Here is a 23985-nt window from a genome sequence, read left to right on the forward strand (position 1 = left end):
TCATGTCTGCTATACTTTATTTCAGAGAACTCTGTCTTGGCCCTTGCAACAGTAACACTAACAATGTTCCGTCTATATCAACACATAGGGGTCTGAGGAGTGGGTGTTGATTGAAAAACAGAACACTTACCAACAGGACTATGAAATGGAAGAGAGAGAAAAGGGAAAAGTCCTGGTTTCTCCACCCCCTGTGGTCATTGAAGCACCACTCGAAAGAAAAATGATACACATTGAGGTGACTGGAGAAGATGGTGAAGAAATGCAGGTCCAGATGGACAGTTTCCCATCGCCTAAGGTAACAAAAATGGATGAGTCCTCTGAATCAAAGCAAAGGAATGACACAGAGATAGGGCCATTGTCTGAACCTCAGACCACAGAATCACAAGAAGAGCCATCTCCAGCAAAAGTTGAAACGTCCAAGTCAGAGGTGAAAGAGGAACGCCCTTCAAGCAGAGTTCGCAGGGAGGGAAGACCTCAAAGTCTGAATTTAGGGATATCAAGAGAGTTTGTGTATGAGACAAAAACCGAATCAAACATAAGGCAGGAGAGTGAGGAGTCTGATGAAGACAATAATACACCAGGGAAAGAGGATACCCAAGTTAGCCATCCTGATGAGATCGCATCAGGAACAGAGAGCTGGTCAGAGCCCATGTCTGAGAAGATAAAGGAGCATGTGAAAGCAGATGTGCCTGCTGGATCAATAAATGAAGAACCTTTTCAGAAGGAGCTGAACAAAACTAATCAAGAGGATAAACACAAGCCTATCCAGGACAAGATGGTGTTTGATGACGTCAGACAACATGCAGAAGATCAAGGAACAAAAGACTCAACTGAAGCAAAACACATAAATGTGGAAGATCAGCCAGAGGGCACTGACTCAGTCAATGGTCCTATGAAAGATCAGCTTAAAAGAAAATCAGAGATTAAATTTGAGATAACAAAAGTCATCATGATTGACAGCAGTGAAAATGAAGAGGAACTTAAGAGTGACAACAACGAAAGAATGGATGAGTTGGAGGAAAAAAAGATTAGTAATATTGAACAAGAGAGTGTTGAAGAGGTCTATCCAGAAAAAGTACAGAGGAGAGTGAGGGCTACAGGACATGTTCATACGGAAATAACAAGGATTGTCCCATTAAAACCTGAAAGGGCAAAGAGTCAAGAGTACAAAGATGATCTGGATATTGAGGAAGAATCAGAACTGATGAAAAAACATTTTAAAAGATACAGCATGAATGAATCTCTAGAGAGACAATGTGATCCAAGTAGATTTGAATTCAGAGACACCAGCTCTTCACATACTCTTACTTCCATTATTACCAATAGATGTCCTGAGGACTCGGCATCATCCATGATGGACCACAGTGTTTCAAAAAGCTATGAGCAGCAGTCATCAATGTACAGTGAGTGCTTGCTAAGAGAAAGAGCTGTTCAGGATGAGGAAGCGTTGAAGCACCCTGCCAAATTACGGTCTGAGGGTTTTCCACAGCCTGACGATGGAACTATGGAGTCCCATCAATTCTCCTCCAAGACCACAGCACTCCAAAAAAGTACTCCTCCAACTCCTCCAGTCAAAACCAAGAAGGCCAGAGAATCAGGACTGATACTTCGCAACAGTCGCAATGCCGGCAAAGACTCAGCCTTGGAAGCCACCGTGAGGAAGCATGGGGTAACTCTCCTTGGCATCTTCTGCTTTTCAGTCATTGGAAACAAAGCATCGCATGAGCTTCCAGTCGAATATAACACATCCATTATTTTTCTTGTTGTGACTTGAGCATTTGTTTATCTTCTCCTCCAATCCATGAAGAAAGGGTTGGAGAAGGGCACATCGTTTTTTGGCTTTTTGTTATATTGACTTGCTTATGAGACCATTTGGAAACCCTGACTGCCTCCTTACACCTTCGGCTACTCTACACAACAGCACGATGTGCCATTGGCATTGATCCTGACACTTTAACGTTTCAAGGCATTCTGTTTTTTGGCCTTTTGCTTTGATATCCCCTATCTTCAGCCACGAGCCTTGGTCTTTCCTTCCAACCGAGTATCTACAAGTGCTCGATTGTGGAGGTGTTGCAAGGAAACCCAGGCTCTTGCATAATGCCATGGCTCTGCGCTACTCAGGACTTCTCCATACACTAGATATGCAGAAGAAGTCAATGAGTTCAGACACGGTTTCTTGAATGGTCTGCATTACGTTAAAGACTATATGGTAATTTGTTTGGTATGCCATTTCTCATCCATGGTGTTTCTGTAGAAAAACAGTAATGCTCATTTCCATAGTAGATCAGTTATTGCATCCTAAGGATCGTCTGCTGTTAATTTGCAGGCTTAAACACGCATATAATTTATACAGCCTAAAGATTAATTAAAGACTTAAAGTCATTATTTGCTTCCACTGAAAAACATTTCTCATTGAGCTACTGTTTTTTTACAGCACATTATGTGGTGATGTATCTCACAAAGAGAAATGTATGCTGCATGAGGATTGCATAAAAAAAAAAAAACTACTGCACAAAGCAGATGACCGGCATGAGACTGCTTAGCTTGTCCTCTTCCCTCCCCGACACAGGCCCTGCTGTATACTCACTCTTTGATTAGGTGCAAACACATTTTTTGGCTGTGGAATGAAAGCAATTTGAATTAGGCCGAGGATCTGACGACTTAAATCGTGGCCCTGCTTTCATCTGAATTTGAGGACACACTGGCATGAAGGAGCGTGGAGAGTGGCGCGACGTGTGAGCCAGTGCGCTGAGAAGTGATAAGCATGTGAGAGCAGCGTAAGCTCACACGCTGCGACTGCTGAAAAAACAGTGCTTTTCTGCAGACGAGTTTTTGAATCACATTGATCTCAGGCTGTTTTGATTGCCCAACATGGGCTCTCTCTCAAATGCCCAATGAAAGCAGATGCTGCTACCATGACTGAGGTAAAGAGTGCAAATGACAATTCATTAAGTTTCACGGAGAGCATCTCAGACTATCAGGCCCGTTCGATGGAGTTTGAGATGTGGTTTTATTTGTTATGAATCCTCTAGGGTAGCATAAACTCGGCTTTTGTTGCTGCTAACGTAATACATTTCATTTTCCCCCTTATTAACCCTGTAAGTTGGCTGTTGACAATGGATGTAGTGTTCCATTTTCAATGGCCATAGTGCAATATAACAACACACATTTTGTTCTGTGATCGTTGTTGAACAAAATGTTGACTTCTTCTATTGCATCAGGACTTGAAATTAATCCAAATGGAACTGGGCCCTGAATTCTCACTAGTGAGAATTCCCAATGTGGATCTTCAAAACTTACTTAATCATGTTTAGTAATGAGGAACTGCTTTAGATTTTGCATAGCAAAGGAAAAGTTTTTTTGGTTCCTTTTTTACTCATTTTAATACACAGAGAGCATACTTATCCTGAGATATGCTTATCTAGAAAATGAGTTTTTAAGCACTAAATGGAGAAAATAAGCTTTTTAAAAAAATGCATTTGAAGAATTGAAGGGCTCAAGTGATCCACAGAAGCATCTGTGCAAAGCTGATTGATCTGAAGGAACGATTAGGGTGCCTACCGAAGCTTTTTCCTGATTGGATTCTCGTTCACTTCCTTGCGGACTGCTTTATCTAACAATCGGCAGTATGCACCTCATAAAGTCTTGCTCGCTCTATTTCATGTTGTATTAGTGGAAGTAATGCTAGACTGCTCTCTTTCTGCTTTCTGCCCATACAGGAGCCTCTCTCCGCTCCTGCTATTCATGAAGAAACACTAGATGAAGTCAAGGTCTTTCAAATTCTCTGATTCCAAGGCCTTTCATGTATCTTGGCTGTTTTTTTTTGCATGGATTTGCACATCATTTTCCCATTACTCCTGGAGTTTTTTAAAAAAATATTTATTGCAAAAATAGTAACTACATGACCAGCATGCTTCCACTGACCTCCATTCATTTACACTTCATGTCCTTGGGCCTGGCTGTTCTCTTTGAATCTGAAACTCTTCAGTTTCACTACTGTTCAAAAGTTCAACAAAGGATGCCACTAAATTCATTTATTGAATATTTATTTGACACTATTTATACATATAATTTGATGTAAAAATAGTAAATATGCTAATTTGGTTGGGGTGAAAAATTAAAAAGCTTGATTATTTTAATGAGCTTGGCTGTGTTTGGCTGGTTTATGGCACAGTGATGGCCCACAGTAGCAACCTAGCACAGCATAGCGTAGCTTAGCCTTGTTTTAAAGCTCGGCTAGCAGTGTTAGCATGCTGAGGTAACAGACCACTAGCATATGTCTGTTTATCTCTAACCCTGCCTTTCTCTGTGTACATTTTAGCTACATATCATTAAACTTACTGTAGGTTCTGTGTTTCTAAACTGTTATTGAGGATACAAAGATATCATTTTGTCTGTATGATAATACAAACTAGTATAATCATACAGTTAAGTAGGAAATAGTGGAAAATGTACCATTAGCAAAGATTGATTTTTTTTAACTGCTGAAAAAAACATCCTGGTCAATATGACTGTATTGTCATATCCACAGGAGAAATGTTTACTGTACAATTTACCCGCCACAAAAGTTTGACCATGATCTACAGTACCATGCTGTACTATACTGTTTACATACTGTATACATTATGAATTTGTTAGTTATACAGTAGTTATGCTGTGGAAACTACAGAAATTTGTTACAGTGGACTATGTAACTTTGGCAGAACTGCGTCATATTTATTTAATATCCTGTAAAATTACTCTACCTTTTCAGTCCACATGCTAGTTTCACTTTCAGCTTGTAAAATGCATGTAAAAAGCATGTCCTTTATTGATGGTGTTAAAACTTCAATTACACTTCCTGGCTGTAACTCTCAATATTGAACAGTTTTCCTGTTATTTTAGAATCATCTGGCTATTTGCTTTATTATATCATATGATGAAACAGTCAACCTTTTGATCGATGATTCTTTTGAGCGGTAGTGTATGTTTAGATTCAGAAAGAATACAGGATGTTACATCCTCCTTAAACAATAGAGGATCCAACCTCCACAGCTTTTATTCCATCCTCTTCTTCATCTACATACCGTGCTTTCCTCTTTCAGCAGATTACCCCTTCATATATTCTAAGAACCTAAAAAGGCACCTAAAGCGGAACCACACCATCTCTACCACCAGACCCCATTCTGTCATTGATATCAGTGGAGGAGTAACCCCTCTGTTTCCACAGCGACGGCCACACTCCTCTGCTGAGGACGAGCATGAGCGGGACACCACAGTAACCCTGAGGGAAACGCACCTAAGCATCGAGCGCAAATGCTCCAGCATGACGGTCAGTTCCACGTCCAGCCTGGAGGCAGAGGCTGACTTCACCATGCTCATGGAGCTCCAGGGAGGCGCAGAGGAATTCTCCAGGGCCCAGGTCGAGGTGGGCAAGGAAGACTTTGAGGAAACTTCCAGGTTCTACTCCACTCGGCTTATGGGCTCCCATGATAGGTCGCCAGTGAAGGAGAGAGTATATGAGGAACGTGCCCACCATGAAGTAGAACCTGTAAGAAGCCATACTGTCTTTGTCACCTGCACCTGGCTGTGGATGTGCATCTTCAGAACTCATCCTGGTTATTTTTGACGCCATCTTTTTTGTTTTAAACTCAGTTTAAAACTCCCCATTTCCATGTTTTTTGTTTGACAATGTATTTTTTGCCATTGTTGTATTTCCTTTATTTATTGCATGTATTTGATAAATATTTCTGTTCTGATCATGGCTCACTGTTCATCCTGTTCTTTTTGATATTGTTATGCATTTCCACTATGTTTATGTAGAATTTTTGGTTGACTTTTGATTTTGACAATTTATATACTTTCCTTTTACTGCACAATCATTGTTTCCCCTGTTCTTTCAAGCAGTGTCCCACACTTCATCCTTAAATCCATGCGCATCAAATGCCTGCAGCCCACTTTGTTCATTAATAATGTGTTAAGGACCATCCTCTTGGGAGAACAACAGCATCAGCACTACTCGACATAATTCAGAAGCTATTGAAATAACTGCCTGAGTTAGTCTAGTAAAGTAATGACCTTGTAAATGCTTTTTTCCCCTCAGCCACCGGTGGCCAAGAAAGACCCGAACGCTGTGAGTGTGGCCCATCTGCTCAGAAGGGGAGACTCCAAAGTGGAACCACATTCAAACGGCTCTGAAATACCCCCCTCTGTTACAGACACCCCAGATCAGGTGAGAGAGAAACTGCATGTGATTCGTTGCCTTTTACAGAGAAAGCGACTGGTGTCTTTGGTCATTCAAAAAGGGAGTTGAAAAGTAAAAATGAGTGTTTCGATTTGAGGGCCTGAGATAAGGGGCTCCTCACAGCTGGAGGAGGGAAATAAAATATAACTTATTTAATCATATTATTTATGGTAAGAATAATAAAATTAATTATGATGGCTAGTGGTGGTAATAATAATAACAGTAGCAAAAATAGTTCATGTAAACATCAATGTTATAGTGGAGGATGGGAAACCATAATATATAACTATTATACAAATATAGTATTATAACTATAATGCAAATGTAAGCCTATATTTCTCTACAGTGTAAATGAGGTGTGTAAAAATGCATTAAAACAATCAGAAACAAAAACATGACCTCATGGACATATGACAATGCATTTTTTAATTTTCTCTATTAAGATACAATAATGTGGGACAATACAGTACAGTTTTAGTCACCTGTGAAAGTTGGAATGGAAAATCTTATCTGGGCAGTAAGTGTTTATTTTCAATACAATGCCAATATTAAAATCATTCATAAAAAAAGTTGTGGTTTTACATCACTGTGTTCATAAAAACATCTCTAAAGCTCTCATCATGGAAGTCTAGTATTATTTATAGTTCTCACCCATGTTTGGTATATCACTGCTTAATGATGTTAAATCAGGTGATGGTCTAAATCCATGTGCTGTTTTTGCAGTATTTATGTTTGCTTGCAATATTGTTATGTGACATAGTGATTTTACAAGCAATAATTGCATCAAAGGTTCATGATCAATTAACCAATAGCAGTGTTCCAAAATAAAATCATTTTACACTGACTTCTTTCAAAATTTCAGAAGCTTTTTTCTCCAGCTGTAAAGTTGACCTTCTGGAGATATGTGGATATTGCATTGCAGTGTTGCATTGTTTGAACACCCAAACAGTCAGCACCAGTCAGCAACCCATCCCAGCCTGCTTTTCAGGTCTAGTCTCATTAGTAGATCATGCAACAGCTTGATATAGGCATCTTTAGGTTGTATGCAAAAGTTAACCCGACATGCTTTATTGATTTTTCTATTTAAAGCTCCTGGGAACATTTTGATATATTTATATTTTTTGTAGAATACTAAAGGTGTTGAACCCAAGCATTCAGCAAAGTTTCAATAGAAAACACACCGCAGAAATAATGCACTCAAATGCACTGCTCGGACGTCTCTGAGAACGCTCTAGGCTGTAAGAGACAACGGGGCGCACATGACAGTCGCTCCCCCAATTACAGCTCAAGCTTAAGCTCACCAGGTTTAGCTTTAGCTTTAGCTCTCCAGCTTGCTCCAACTCGGAGAAAGGGCAGAGCTATATTAATTAGCCTTATGATAAGTTAGGGGTATGCTGGTGTAAACCACCGTAAACCTGAACCACTTTTAGGACCACCCATTCCAAATCAAAAGGAGAGCAATATTGGTGAAATACAGCAGACATTTATTAGACTTTGGGAAGATATTCAGAAGACAGATTTACTCATTTAAAAATAAACATGCGTCATAAACTTCATACATACCACATATATTTTAAGTCTTTAATATTATTATTATTATTTATATAATTATTATTATATTATTATATTTTTATAATATATTATTATTAAATAAGTTTTTTACCTGGAAAATGTATACAAACATGTATTTTTACATTACATCCCTTGTGTAAATAGCCCCCCCTTCCTCAGGTCACACAAATGTGTGAGTACTATATGTGAAATATGACAAAATCAAATTGATCTAATTAAATCATAGTATGATTTGAGATTATATGGCCATAATATTAAATGTTAAACTGCATTAAACATCTCTGGAAAAATATGTTAGCTGGTTTGGAGCTGGGATTACATAATCCACAGGTTTCACTGGGACAAGTGCTTTAATATGTAACATTTCCCTACAACTGTTCCCTTTGTAGGTCTTGATTCTAGTAAGCGCAGTATTTTCAGCAGCTGGTTGACAGTGTCAGGAGAGTGTTAGGAGATTAGAAAATCGACAGGAAATTAATGAGAGAAAAGAAGGAAGACGATTCATTAATCTCCAGACATTGTGAGAGGGCTGTGTGTGTGTGTGTGTGTGTGTGTGTGTGTGTGTGTGTGTATGTGAGTGTGAGTGACTGAGCGACTGCATTTGTGTGTACCCTACAGGTGTCTTATTAAAATTTAATCACAGCATTCCGCTGTGCCATTCATCTTGCTAACCTGATGAGCCAAGGCAATTATTTTTAGAGGATGTCTTTGAAGTTGAGTGAATCTCAGCCAGGCTAAGTTTTAGGTGTGGGAACAAGCAGCCAGGAGACTGAGCAACACACAGCGTTCTCTAAATGTCTGGTGTCCTAACGGGGACATGCGTGTGTATCAGCAGCCTGTGCAGGAGGTGGTGCAGGGTGGTGGTGACGTCAACTGTGAGGAGACCGTAGTCTCCAGCAATGATGTCATCCAGCCACTGGAGACAGATATGGTATGTTGCCCCCTTTGACTTAGCTCAGCGTATCAATCTCATCTCCGCTTAAGGTTCTTCTTGCATGTGTGAAGGGAAGCCCAGCTCTAAACATTCTTTGTCCTTGTTCTCAATTATGCGTGTGTAGGCTTCAGCTGTTCAGTGCGTACAGATTTTTTGACAAATTTGACATCAAAGATTGGTCAAAAAATTGGTCAAAGTGGTGCTTTTTGGGAGAGAACGTAGTGTCTTTTCTGTGTGAATGCAATGGCGTGCTGCTTCTTTTTCTTCTTGGAAGTCAATGTCAAAAGCTGCCTTCACTGTTGTTTCATGTGTCTTTGCCTTCTTGTATAACCACACTGCCCTCTACTGGTCAACCTGCTGATTTGTTCCTGTTATTAAAGAGCTCATATCTTAATGTCTTAAATTTCACTCATTAATTTTATGGATCTGTGGACTCAAATTTACATGAACAGATTTCACTAATAAATGATAATTACCTGTTTTAATGCTACATAGACATAGACTGATGAGCCAAAAAAAATGACCACCCAGGCAACATGCTCATCTGGGGCTCAAATGGGTGGAACATGGGCTAGGTGGGTTTCAGGTGGGCAGGGGCATTGAGTAAATTTGGGCTTTATTGGTACATCCCACCTTAATCTCACTTAGGTCCCATCTAGTCCCCAATGTACAATCCAAATCGGGCCTAATACAAAAAACAAACAAAAAAAAAAAACAGGACTTTGTTCCAAAGTCCACTTCAGACACTTCTGTGCCCATTGTCTTTCTCATGCACTGATGAGCTAGTTTGTGATTTGGCCCTTCTCAAACCATTGTCTGTAGGTGCTCACCATCGCTGACTGGGCACAGCCCACAAGTCTTGCTGTATCAGCTTCCATTCTAGTCATTTGGACCTAACAATTTGTCTCTTGTCAAAATAGCTCAGATCTTCACAATTGCCCATTTCTTCTGCATCCAGCAAGCTGACTTCAAGAACTGACTCTTTGCTGACTGTCTAACATATATCCCAGACCTTGACATCCACAATTGTTACAGGATAATGCACATTTTTCACTTCATCTCTGAGTGGTCATCTGCATCACAAGAACAGTTACAAAAACAGTGAATTCAAAACACAAGACGGTTTTGCACAGTAGTTCTCTATACATGGACTGTAGGGACTGGGTTTCCAGATCAACATTTAAAACAGTGTACTTCATCTAACAGTTTTAGAGAGGAAACATGGAAAATGCATGTTTCCATGATATGGGCTCTTTAAGATACCACACTGCCATCTACTGTTGAACCATATGTAGTCAATGTTGCTTTCCAGCTAAATCGTTCTTTGGACTCACTGCAACCTGTAATCTGATACTATTAAGTAAAATGGGGCTTTAATAATCTCCTTTCACTCCAGTTGTCTTCTGTTGTCTGTTCCAGAGCCATAAAGAGAGCAGGCTAAAGGAAGCTAAAGAGAACGGCTCCCCTGTGAGTGCACGCATACACCAGGCAAACTCAGAACCCACACTCTTTTGCATTCACTCCCAGAGGTTTTAGCAAGGGCTAGTCTAACTGGACATTGGTCTAATGTCCAGAACAACCAAGAAAATTATACATTGTTACAATTTAGTCCTGGTTTGCTTTGTGTTCATACTGGCATATTTGCTATCGAACCAAAGGGGAAAAAAGGTGAGGTATGACAAAAGGCTGCAATTAGAGGTCTGCACAAGGCAGGTGTGTCCGGGTCCTGTATGATCCACACAATGACTAGTGGGAAGAACTTCAAATGTAACCCCTGGACCCTTAAACCTGGCTCAGTGTTAAACCACGATTTTGATAACATTAAATCTTTACTTTACTGAGGAAACTACACTAAGGAATTTAGTTGTAATGGTGGCTAGATTTGAACCACTGGGTAGGTGGAGCGAGCGGGCAGAGTTGTTACTTGATGGCAGGAGTGAACATGCGTTTGGTTCGATTAGATGCCTTTGGTTCGAACTGTGTTGATACTTTACACGAACAAACACACCAGAGTTTAAACGGCAGCCTTCACGCTTACTCTAACAAACCAAGCAATTACAGCAGGGTTTGCTTTAATCAAACCAAAGCTGACAAGTATAAACACACCCTTAATCAGTTGTTTTCCTATTCTACACAGGAAACTGTACAAAAAATGTGAAGTATCTGTACACCAGAATAAAAAGCTAGCGGTAACATCTGTGTTGTTGTTTTTTCAGCTGAAAACGGGCAGCCTGGGACGGGAGTCTGTCACATCTCCACTATCCATCACCAATGAAAATGTTACCTCAGCAACAACTCAAGTCACCAAGGTAACACATTTTTTGTTTCTTGTCAAGTTAATGGGAAGATTTCCTTTAAGTGAATGAAAGTGTGCTACCAGTACCTGTAACATTAAAGGACCCAAATCTTATACTTTTCTAATATGTTTTTCAATTTGTAATATTATAGTTGTATGTCTTTATGTTTTTATGTCTTTATGTGTTTTTGTTAAAAGTATTTGAGCAAGATTAATAAATATATATTTTATTTATTTACACACACATTTCTGCTACAAATGAGAAATGCAACCTTTGTTTTCTAGTACGAACCATATATGAACAGTTCTACACTGCCTATAAGTGTGTACAAGCACAGTTAATTCAATACGACTGTATGTTGTTTGTGCCATATGAGCTTTCCGAACGTATTACATAAGCATATCTGCATCAAAAGAAATATGCTTAATAAAAAGAGGCTGTTTCAAACAAGACTGACCAAGATGGTCAAAATTACAAAGACATTCTATTGGAACCTTTAAATTACAAAAATATATGCATGCTATATTTTACTCTCCATTAATAAGACAGAAATTCTTTGTTAAGCTTAAAAGTTAAACTAACATTAAATGAAAGTCCCCACAATCAATAACTACAAACTGCAATCAATAACTACAGACTGCTATACATTCTGTTGTAAAAAGCCTCCTTATCACATTCATGTGAATAGACTTCTGTTGACTGACAGGGCAGTTTATGGACAAGGTGGGAAGGTATTTGATTTTATTCACCTGTGGCAATGGGATTGAAATAAACACCTAAATTCAATGATTAAGAGATGTGTCCCAATACACATCTTTTGTTCATATAATCTGTGTTAATCTATGTATAAATACATTCATGGGTGTGGGATCACAATATTTACAGTAGTAATGTTCACGTCATATTCACATAATTTTTTACAGCATATAGCAGACTACATTCTGTGAAATCCAGCAACAAAAAGGTGCACTAGAACAGGACATTAGTACAAGTTGCCTGTGTGTGTGCCTACCTGCCTACCGACTGCAATCTGCAGTAAAGTGTAATACAATTTCTGCAGGAGCCCCCAGGCTTGTCATCATGTCCTTGCAGTCAATTTGGTTTGCTAGTGAGATTAGCAGGACTCCTATCAGGCTAATTACTTCTGCCAGCTTGAGTCAAGCATCCATTATTCACTTAAGTGAACAAATTAACTTTCTGTCTTTCTTCAGAAGCTAAGCTTAGTGGATGACTAAACTTACCCTCAGTTTTACTTCTGTTTTTATTTTTTCAACATGCCCTCAGCAACAGCAGTTAAGTCGACTCTTAGATCTAATGACCAGTTCAACATGTTTCCAGATATTTATGAAAATGTTGGATTTATTATCTTCGTTTCTAAGAGCACTTCCAAATATATCTCTATCCATGTAGGAATGCAAAAACTAATTGAAAATACTTCATTGATCATGTAAGCCCAGCAGGGGGTGTGAATATCTTACAAAGTCTGATGTCGAAAACATGCTGCATCTATATTCAAGGTGTACATACTATTGCCACTCTGTAATATTGGATCGTTTTCCCTTAATAAATAAATGACTAATGAAATACAAGTCTAATATTTTTAATCATTTGTTTGATTGGGCTCTGCTTGTGTGAAAATCTGTAAAATAAATCTAAAAAATTCACAAATTTTAAGCCCCACTGTTTGTGTGGACAGGGCCTAAGACAAAGCCAAATCTAAGAGCAAGCGTTTATACATTCAGACTAGGTTTAATCTCCATGCTACTACTGTTACTGTTACTCTGCGTACCTGCTGCTTAGAAAGCTCATGGCTACACAGTTAGAATCATCAAAAAACAAAGCCAATGGACTATGGTTCTCAACCTCAAGCCTGAAGTCAGTGCAGTTATTCCCCAAATATACTTTTAGAAAAGTTTCTAAAACACATTTGCATTACTAAGTTTGCAAAGTTAGCATGCCTACTCTGAGAGGAAGTGTGTAGCTCGCCGACTCAGAGAGGGTGAAAATCTCATAGGTAACATCTCATATCTCATCCAGTTCCTTCCTCCTCTTTTATTGTGAGTGACCACTTAGGTAGCACAGGTGAAATGCACTTGTGAGCTGTGAGGTGAAGTTGGTGAATGCATGTTAAAAGCAGAGTTAGTGGTTGGTTGATAATGAGAAATGCAATCAGAGCACTGAAGGGACTGCACCCTGCTGTTGGATAATATAGAAAAGTGATTGAGGCTGAAACACAGAGAGGCAGAGGAATAGAAACAAGATTAGAAAAAGACTTCAGTGCCTTCAAGAAAATGAAGCATCATCGATCTTTATTGCTGAATGTTGTAATGTTATAGCATCAGTAAGGCCTAATTTAGTTTGCGGCTGCTAGTTAAAAGATACAGATGTAAAGATAATGACATTCTGAGTCTTCAGCTCCATTTCAATGCGTTTTGCTTGCAGACAGTGAAAGGGGGATACTCAGAAACGAGGATCGAGAAAAGGATCATTATCACAGGAGACGATGCTGTGGATCAACATCAGGTAACAAACAAGGAAGTGGAAAATATACAGCAGCAGAAAACTGAGTGTGTTTGGCTTGTGTGTAGTATCCAAATGTCTTATTTGAAGTAATGTATTCTTTGTGTTTTCCACTCTTTTTAGGCTCTTGCCATGGCAATACAGGAGGCCAAGCAGCAACATCCTGACATGCTTGTTACGAAGGCAGTGGTTGTCAGAGAAACAGAATCTTCCTCTGAGGAGAAACACAGGACACCAGAGGTGCGCTGAACTGTCTGAGATGACCCAGTAATTGTTCCCCACAGTTGACAGTAACAGTTACATTGATTCTTATAATTAAAGCCCAAACAGGATCTGCTACTCAGGATAAGCTCAGAAGATGATGTATTTAGCCTAAATTAGCCAGGGCATATCAGTGTCTTCAGCTCCAAAGGCTATGAGACTAATAAGCATGTTTTTGTAGGTAACATCTCATATCTCATTCAGTGTCAGAAACCACAAACCAAGTCTATGTGAGATTACGCATTAATTCAACATGATTAGCTAAACTGGTGGCTATAGATTTCCTGTTAGCTACATAAAGCGTCATAGCTCCAGTAAAGCTAAAGAAGCAGACACAGGACACCATGCATATCTTGGTTCATCCACTACATTTAAAATAATAGATTCCCATCTTTCAGAATCTTAGTTAACACTTTATTTTAAGGAACACAAATTAATTAACTTTTCCATCATATCCTGTGGAAAGAGAGTTTTTCACGTTTCATGTATGGAGGTGCTCGAAGATGTATTTAGTCTCAGCATACATGGCTCAGGTACCTCGGGTTGAAGTCTGTGGCAAACCTCAGGTCAAATCCAGAAGACGAGCTAAAGGACTCTTCAGAAGCATGACGCATGGCAACTGTAGGAAAGTCATTGTGTAGCATAGCTTATAGCTTGCATAGGTGTTATGAACATGTAGCTGCTAATTTTCACTGTAAAATTTCATTATTACTATTACTGAATATAAGATATAAGGTTATTATTATGATAGTATATGAGGTTATGGCAATATGTAAGTACAGTGACAAATCTCAGTTATTTATGCCAATATTTCTTACTCTGTGCGCATCGGTCACATTTTACAGATGTCCAGTAGTAAAATTGCATTACTCCACTTTCCCCAACTAATTCTGTCTGTACAGGGCTTGATACAGTAATCCTGTCAATCCATCTTCTTGACAGTATTTGGTTGTTAAAAAGAATTGAAACTACCATCTGCACATTGCGTAATAGACATTTCAGGTCCATTATAGGTTCTACTTATCAATAAGTAGAGAAACAATTGTTTATTGTACATTTTTACAGCTAATAATGCAATAACTAGTGACTATCACATAACAGACTTCCATGTATGTACTAATAAAGGTCAAAGTGAATAAAGCTTAATGCAAAGTAAAATGTCTAATTCATCTCACTAAATCTCACTAGACTATATAATCACACACCCTAATAAAAATCACATTTAGCCAAAATAATTTATCTATGAAGGATCATTTTCCAAAACAAGAGACAGTACCACTGTAGTCCACTAGGTGGAAAACCACTGAGTTAATGCATAGGTTGTCTCTCCACAAAACCAGACTTTTGAAATGAAATCATGATACAATCTCCCTTCCTGCTGTTGTAATGAACTGAAAATGAAAATGTGATGTGGCAATGGAAATGGCAACATGCTTTTCCTATGACCAGCAATAACTGTCACTTCTAGGGATTACAATTACCCTGCTTTGTGGGCTTGCTGTTACTGACTGGTATGTGCATGTGTGGATGTCTTTTTGTCTGTATGTGTGCAGTCCTGATCACAGATGGCCTCATGAAATGGAAATGAGTGTGAGGAGAGGAGCATGACGTCCAGCCCAACCCTCTACACCCAGCTAAGAGGCTAACCTATGCTACTGTAACAATGCAGACCAATAATATACAAAACAGACCAATCCTGCATCCAGCAAGTTCCGTACAGAACACCCACACCCTCACAGCCTACAAGTCATCCTCCCTCTGCTGTCAGCCCAGACTGTGAGACTTGTTTATTCAAGGCGACCTGGAGATAACATCACTCGCCCAGCGCTCTGCTCCATATCGTCTGTCTAAACCAAGTATACTACCACACACAGTGCTTGTCTAATACTACAATTCATATTTCCAAATAGCATGACTTGTTGCAGTCTTCAAAAAAAGAAAAAGGTTTTGCCCTTAAATTGTATAAATGTTGTATAAAGAGTTTATTCTCTGGTTTAGCCTGTTATTACTGTGGACATCAGAAACTCCAGCATACCGAATTCCGGAAATGACTGAGGGGGCAATGTGACTCAGTGTCCATCTCATATGCAGAGTTCATTCTGTGTGGTCAGCGTCATTCTCCAGAGTTTACATTCGTTTGGACCCTCCCCCACGAGAGGTTTGCTGTTTTTCGTCCCCTAATCCTACCTGCTCACTGTGGAATACTCTTTTGCTCTGTCCTATGAAAGGGTCGTCGTGAAGATCCTGCCTTTGGTTTCTCCTTCATGCATGACTTTGGAGGAGATATGAGGTCAGGTAACTTCCTGATAACTACCATTGGCCTGAGGGTGATGGTCAGCTGTTACTGCTTGCGGTCACCTATGTGACATATAAATATATATATAAATATATACACTCAACTGCGGTCTTTTTAGCTTTGTAAAGATTTTTAAAACAATAGATGATCAAAACATCAAGTGTTTGCTTGTTAATTACAGTTAAGAAATATTTATCAGTTGTCACCCACATACTGTATGCATGATTGGAATAGCCAGTGAGGATGGATAAAAAAATAGAATGCATCAGGGGTGTTATGATTTATGTCTAACTGGCAGAATTAGCAGAGAGCACATCTCATCATAATAATAACCTGCAGTGGATTATATCAGCTTGAACTCCACTTTTTATAATGAGGCCCCATTGTTACCTGTACACATTTTTTCTGCATTCTTTGGTCTCCTGTCCACAAGAACACACCGTTTCTGGTATCTTTTTGAAAATGCTAACATGACGGCATCCACTTGTGCATGGTCGTTGTTTTCTGCATGAGTTTAGAGTCAGGACGTATCTGACGTTGGTTGGTAATCGAGTTTGATTAGCAGTTTATTTCATTTATCTGTACTTTATCATTACAGTTAGTCATTTATGATTTTCTTAACCTCTTGAACTGCAGAGAACTACAAACTTGAATTCCTCATTCCTTTATTGTAAAGGACCCTGATCACTAAAAAGTAAAATTTATTTCCCTGACTTTATTGAAATAAATAAGTTTGGAGTAATGCATACATCTATATAAATACATACACATTTACTCTCCCGGTCCTTATATGGAAATTAAGCCGTAAAAACGTTTTTTCGGACCAGCTCATTTACAAATCTCTACCTATTCAGCCTACCACAGTTTAGCTCTGCCCGTTTTTTGAATGAGGAACAGCCAATCAGAACAGAGCTCATTTATCTTATATCAGTCTTAAAGGTGCAGTAAAATAAACAGACTGGTTAATTATAAGGTTAGAAAATAATGTGTAAAATTTACGACTGGTTTTAGAGCAAGCAGCACAAATGTTGGACGTGAACCTCAAGGGAAAATGTAGGATATGAGCCCTTTAAGAACACCTCAGAGAGTTGCTATTGTTGTCCATGTAATTACTAAATAATTGTCTTTAAGAAATAACAAAGTCACACAGTTGAAGAGGTTAATAGGTTAGATACTGCCAGGCTGTCTCAGCTATTTTGCGATATATATTTTACACAATATGCATGCTGATGATATGTTCTTTCCAGGTTGTTAGAAATTAAATTATATGAAATGTAGTCGCCTCCTCTTGAGCTGGCATGCTCATGTGAGCATTTTCAAATGTGTCAGAAATACCCAGACATGTATGGACGAGGCCTGAAATGTGAACCAATCATATCTGAATATCACACATAGGAAATTTTCTTTTTTTTCTTTTTTCCCTTTTATTGCATCTGCATGTTTGGGAATAATCATGCCCTGTATTATCTCCAGCCTAACTTATCCCCCAACTGATATTCTCATGCAGTTATTCTAAATAATATGGGTTGTAGATGCCATAGATATATATATGGGTTACAAGAATATTCAGAGAAAAGAATTTTAATATAAATATTTTATCTAAAGGTTTTTCCTTGGGATTATATTTTTATTTTTTATTTGAGTTCATAAGTTATGCTGTATGAGTTTGATGAAATGTATTTATATGAATTTGTGTGAATGTGAGCTATCGATTTCCCCCCCCCTTTCCAGATATTACTGTATGACCACCTAACCTGGTCACATGTAGACAAAGCCTGGCTTCATTAGACACTCGTACAAAAAAGTGTATAGGGGAAATATATTACAATATATTCTGCTTATATTTTGGAATATATACCGAACGCATAATTAATTTCATTTTCTCTGGCCCTTACCTGAGTGGGCCTAAAATCTAAATGCAGCTTCTCTCTCTGTGCTGACACTACCTGTGCTCATATACTGCTAAATGAATGTCAGATGTCTTATATAAAATCTCCCCAAATGTCTCTACTGTCCTCTATGCACTATTTATATCTACGATATCTACAGAGAAAGAATCCTCTCATGTAACAGCTGGTTAACAGTGGTAACAGTCCGCACCATCATAATACACCAGCCACCCTTTACATTGTGTAAACACTGTATGATGAGTGGACCAATAGAACACAAATATAAATAATCCATAATTTACTGAAATGAAATCTTGTTACCTTAACAAGTTTCCTTCTTCTGTAAAATGAGTGTTTGAAAGACATCACATCTTATTACAGCAGCAGTGACATGCTAATGCTGCTAACAGTGACAATGACAATGCAAGCCAGTAGCTACCAGTTAGCATGATGCCTTTTTCACAATGCTACTTGGTGGCTATTCTCTTTCATTCATTGTTAGCAACATTTACGCTTTGTTGTCTCCCTCTGTAGCCACGGCTTTGTCTCTGCTTTCTCTTTTTCTGCACACTGCAGCCCCTAGAGGATGGGGAAGGGGTTGAGGAAGGCCCTGTGGGTGTGTCTGGTCTGCTGTTTGAGTTTTATCTGTATGAATAGAAATCCTATACACAATACCATTCAAAAGTTTGGAATCACTGTTTTCAGTGTTATTGCTGATACATGTGTAAATTTGTGCAATGATAATAGTACTGATAGGTAAACATGCATCTCCAAAAAGTTTAACAGGGTTATGAGTGTTTGCTGTGTATCGTGTAGCTGTAGATGAAAGCTCCATAACTATATCTAGAAGAAAGTAATGCTTTAATAGAATCTTATCTGAGTGGCAAAGACACTGAGTGGCAGCATTAGCGTTTAGTGTGAATGCTGCTAAAACATAAAAATGTGCTGTTGTGCGACTGACTGTACAAACAGATTCAGCAAGAATCCAGAGCTCTCCTTTTACAGACTGCAGACTACAGAAGCTAAAGAGAAGAAGCAACTACAGAATTGCTGCAATTCAAAGAAACAACTAAAGTCCAGGTACTAAAATGTTTGTGAGTTCAATGAGTGGTGAAGTCACGCTCTGAAAACAGGTGGGGAAAAAACAAGCCCACTGTAGTTGCAAATTTAGCGACATGGTACATTCAGTTAAAAGGAAAGCAAGCATGGATGAAGAAGTCTACTCAATGTGCCTAAAAGTGGCGGAAACACTCATATGTGATTTGCTGTTTTCCCTAATAAACGCAGCCGTGCTGCAGAATGTTTTGCCACTCAGTCCGGCTAAAGGGGATGTGTACCAGCCAGAACAGGACTTCAGCACACACCCTCTATTGTAAATAAAACACCTACAAATACCTATAAAACACAGTAACAAACAGAAACAAATAAGCAAAATTTTTTGCTACCTTACAGTATAAAAAGGTCGTTCTGATTGACTGTACTGTATTGTGCCTCATTCTAAACTTGCCTGAAACACTCCTGTGTTAATAGACAGGGCTAAACAGCTGAATAGTTAGATATATAGATATGTACATTTGTTGGAGTGTCTTTGATAAGTTATTATAGATTAAGATAATTAACCTGATAGTAAAACTGAACTGAAGTGATTCCAAACCCTTGAATGGTAGAATGTTAGTTTTATAATTTATGTTTTTTTTTAGTCCAACATCACTGGAATTCCTGATTATTGTTAAGACGTGTTTGCTGGGAAGAGTTTTGTGTTTACGGCAAGCTTCCACTGGCTTGTATTGAATCCACTATCAATGATAAATAAAAAAAAAGCATTTTGTTTTTGTTTACCTCCTCTAAACCAGTGTGATACTTTTGGTTTGGGTGTGTTGAAGGGAGGGATGGTGTTGTTTTGCATAGACGGAAGAATACTTATGTATTTCTTAACACAAGCAAAAATGGAACTCGTGCAATCTCGTTAATATACTGTAAATGCAAGTTACATGTAATGTGAGTTACATGTACATGTACATAGTGTGATTGTTGAGACTCTACACGCAAGGACTGTTAACAGTGTTAAGCGGGAGAGGACCATCATATCAATATCGGGTGCCTTACCGTCAGAGTCACTGCCACTCGAGGCAATGGACAAATGGTGGGATCCTCTGAAATAATGGAGATACAGACGACCGTTGTTGCACTGGAGTAAGGCAAAAGTGCCTTGTATATGCTTGCACAGAGGAGTTCTCCGTTTCCACCACAGCTCATGATGTAAGAGGTGTAGTTATGGCATCTGGAGTTGATTTTCATGATCGAATACCATGGTCTTCTGCTGAAGAGTCAAGCCACTGCTCCAAAGGATCTGGACCCAATTCAGTATCTAATGCTCTATGCATGGCATGAAGCATTGGCCTGCCCAATACTACTGTCCTCCTCCCTTCAGTTCACCCTGCTCTCCTTCTCTACTCGTTCATGGTCACCTAGTGCTTGATGGTGTGATTTTTGCTGTATTTGCATTAAGTCTTAATGGAATACATGAATACATCAATAAATGTCTAAGTCTAATGGCAGCTGTATATTTTCTTACCATATAAGTTATTAAAGAAATGTTTTTTTCCCCCAAGTATAGTCAGTCAGACGAGGCATGTCATTATTTATTTATTTTTATCTTGAATTGGAGTCACAAGGTGTTGCTAACAAATAATTGTTGCTAACAAATAATTAAGCTCTCTTGTTATGGTTGGTATACCGTAGTGCAGATATTCAGACTCCAACACCCCCCATGAAAATTCCTTTTTAGTGAGTGGTGTGAAACACCCTATGTAATGTCAGAATGTATGGGCGGGGCTAAAGTAGCCCTTATACTCAGTTCCAAAAGTTCCAAGTATTTGGACAGAAACAATTTTTTAAAAATATGCCTCATGTGTTCACCTCAACTGATTTTAAACAAAGCAACCAAGATGTGACTTAAGTGTAGACTTCGATCTTTAATTCATTCTCTATTTAACAAAAATACTGCATCATCCATTTAGAAATTTCAGCCATTGTTAACATAGTTCCCCATTTTCATAGGTTCAAAATTAATTAGACAAACTAACCAAATTATAAGGAGTATTTTTAATACCTAGATGCAACTCATTTGCTGTCAATGACTGCCTGAAACCTGGAACCCATGAACATCACCAAATGTTCCTCCACTGATATGCTTTGCCTGGCCCTTACTGCAGTCGCCTTCAGTTGCTACATGTCCGTGGGTCTTTCTGCCTTTAGTTTAGTCTTAAACTAAGTAAAGTAAATAGACTGATTTTGCCATGTAAAAACACTTGATTTATTTGCCTTAAGCAGCTCTTGGGTTGCTTTTGTGGTATGTTTTGGGGTCCTGGTCTTTACCCATCTGTACAATGAAGCACCATCATCTCTGTCTTACAGCATTTGACTAAATCTGAGCAGGACGTACAGCTCTGTACGCTTCAGAATTCATCCTGCTACTGCTATCAGCAGTGATGGAGAAACTCCCAGTTCTACTGGCAGCCATATATGCCCATGCCATGACCGTGCCTCCACCATGTTTGAAATAAAATGCTTGAAATCATGCAGCCTTCATTTTCTTCTCCTTACTCAAGTTAATCTGGGCAGGCTTTTTTTCTAATGGTTTCTAGCAAAGTCTAATCTGGCCTTTCTGTTCTTGAGTGATGCAAGTGGTTTGCATCTTAGGGTAAGTTCGCTTTATACTTAGACCTACCTCCTTAAGAGTGTTCCTGACTTGACTAGATGTTGTCAAGGTTTTTCTTTCCACCAAGAAAAGAATTCTGTGATCATCTACTTTAGCTGTTTTCTATGGGCTTCCACGCCTTTGGTGTTTCTAAGATCACCAGTGCATTCCTTCTTTTTAAAACGTACCAAATTGTTAAACTGGTTCCTGCTCTATCTCTAAGGTCTGATGGTCTCCTTCACTTGCCTCTGCGCTTTGTACTACTTTTGCCATGAACCAAATGCAAATTTAACAATTTCAATTGGTCCTGAAATAATAGGGGGACAGGCCACACCTGCTTATCAGTCAAGTGTAACTGTCCATGGTTGAGATGTGTAAAGTCTTTAAGAGTTTCTAGAGAAACTTACTGAATCATCCACAGTGGTGATGATAGCAGCCAGGTGTCTGAAGGGTTTAATGCTTTGACACAGCAAATGTGCCAGTGTTAAATCAACACTATGGGTCATAAAATTATTATTGGATGTTGTATTTGGATGTCCACTATTCAAATTTGTTGCTCTAGATTAGAGCTTCAGACAATTGCTATACATGTAAATGTACTAGCTTCTGTCAAGGGTTGAATATATTGGGCAGCAAGTGAACAGTCAGATCTTGGAGGTGATTAGAGGTTAAAAGCAGGAGAAATGGGCGACTGTAAGAAACTGACACCCTTTGACAAGGCCCAAATTGTTATGGCTAGATGACTGGGTCGGAATATCTCAGAAACATCAAGCTGGTCTTGTGCAGTGGTCTGTACCTACCAAGAAAGGACAAACTGTAAACTGGTGACAGGGTCATAGGCTTCTAAGGCTCATTGATGTAATGCATGGAAGCCCCGCCTCAAAACTCGCATGACTTACAGGATCTGCTGCTCATGTCTTGGTGTCGGGCACAACAGGTCTTGTGGAGTCCATTCCTCAGAGTGGAAAATGCAAGTTGGACCTAAATTCAGGCTGTGTATGGATAACACAACCAGTCATCAAACATCATTACCTGATGTCATTTGTGCTCCCATGGCTGAATGCAATCAGATCCCAACAGCAGTGTTGGGACTCCTATAGGCTCTTCTAGCAGGAAATAGGGCCAAACTTTCCAGTAATTTCTTTTATTTCAAAGGAAATGCTGGATGAACAGGTGTGTACTTCACACTGCTTGCCCTGTGCCCTCATTTCCCCATGTTCAGATAATGTGGTCCTTAAGTTTCCTGCAGCAGCCAGCAGATGGCAGCACTGAACTTCCTCAGCAAAGGGACCCCAAAAAAAGCTTTAATGAGACCATAAGGCTGCTATAACTCACCTCTGTGATCATGAAACCAAAGCAAATTCAAATTAATCAACAGAAGCTAAACGAAGCAGGCCTGTGTATAACACTATACTTATAGAAATGATTAAAGCCCTCGTTCAGAGACACGCAGCTTGCTGTGTTTTGTCATTATGTCCTCTTTAGCCTGAGGGCTGCGCATGAGCCAGAGTGAAGTCTGAGTTTAACAGATTGCCGTGGATCGGAACCTATCCAGCTTTAATTGAGAATCTCTATTTTGGGCGCTTCAATTAAGCTACTGTGATTTGGAAGTGAGCAGGAAAACGTCTGAGTAAAGGAGAGGCAAAGCAAGGACACAGCGGCTTCACAGTGAAGATCTGCGTTTGCTAATTTTAACAGTGATGCAGTGAAGCTGTCTTAATTCATTATGAGTCTGTAATGTCATGATAGGTAACATTGTAAAAGATCATAACAGATCAATGATCAGAAAAGATTCATTAAACCAGTTTAATAATTAGAAGTGAACTAGGTAAGTTGTAGTAGGATGTAAATGTATTAAGTGCACGTTAAGCTAAATCTTACCAAGTTTTTTTGTTGCATCTTCAAAAAGAAAATTTCTCAACAGAAAGAAACATTTCCTTTACCTTCAATTAAGGTTCATGGAAAAAGCTCAATTGTGGTCATTCTGGAGCATCTCTATCATTACGAAGCGTGGTCCAAGAAATTACAAAATGTAAAGAAGAGCTGCCAGGTTTTTGTGAGACATGGTGATATATCTATATATGGACAAAAAGACAAGACAGGACAACCATATTCACCATTTGTTTTGGACACAGATGGAATTCAGCCTCCGCCTTTAACCCATCCTTGCAGTGAACACACACACACACTAGTGATCATACACACACATGTGCCAAGAGCTGTGGCTCGGAGAGCAGGGAGGGTGAAGGGCCTTATTTAAGGGCCCAACAGTGGCAACATAGCCAGGGTATCA

At 39.0% G+C, this 23985-nt stretch overlaps 1 protein-coding gene across 12 annotated transcripts in view; it reads left to right on the forward strand.

The window, feature by feature from the left end:
• Window positions 1–20545, forward strand: part of LOC140542987 (band 4.1-like protein 1) — a 133311-nt gene extending 112766 nt beyond the window's left edge. For 7 of the 12 annotated variants that reach the window (XM_072665966.1, XM_072665971.1, XM_072665970.1 and 4 more), the window contains 10 exons: window positions 89–1669; window positions 3720–3770; window positions 5210–5530; window positions 6083–6211; window positions 8628–8726; window positions 10149–10196; window positions 10946–11038; window positions 13469–13549; window positions 13670–13786; window positions 15361–20545. In XM_072665966.1, the coding sequence (XP_072522067.1) occupies window positions 89–1669; window positions 3720–3770; window positions 5210–5530; window positions 6083–6211; window positions 8628–8726; window positions 10149–10196; window positions 10946–11038; window positions 13469–13549; window positions 13670–13786; window positions 15361–15366 (2526 nt within the window). In that variant the 3' untranslated portion in view covers window positions 15367–20545. The remainder of the gene's footprint in view (window positions 1–88; window positions 1670–3719; window positions 3771–5209; window positions 5531–6082; window positions 6212–8627; window positions 8727–10148; window positions 10197–10945; window positions 11039–13468; window positions 13550–13669; window positions 13787–15360) is intronic. The other 5 variants (XM_072665969.1, XM_072665974.1, XM_072665972.1 and 2 more) reach the window with 5 other exon arrangements.
• Window positions 20546–23985: the final 3440 nt, after the last annotated feature.

This window comes from Salminus brasiliensis, chromosome 21 (genome assembly GCF_030463535.1).
Source record: "Salminus brasiliensis chromosome 21, fSalBra1.hap2, whole genome shotgun sequence".
Classification (NCBI taxonomy): Eukaryota; Metazoa; Chordata; class Actinopteri; order Characiformes; family Bryconidae; genus Salminus; species Salminus brasiliensis.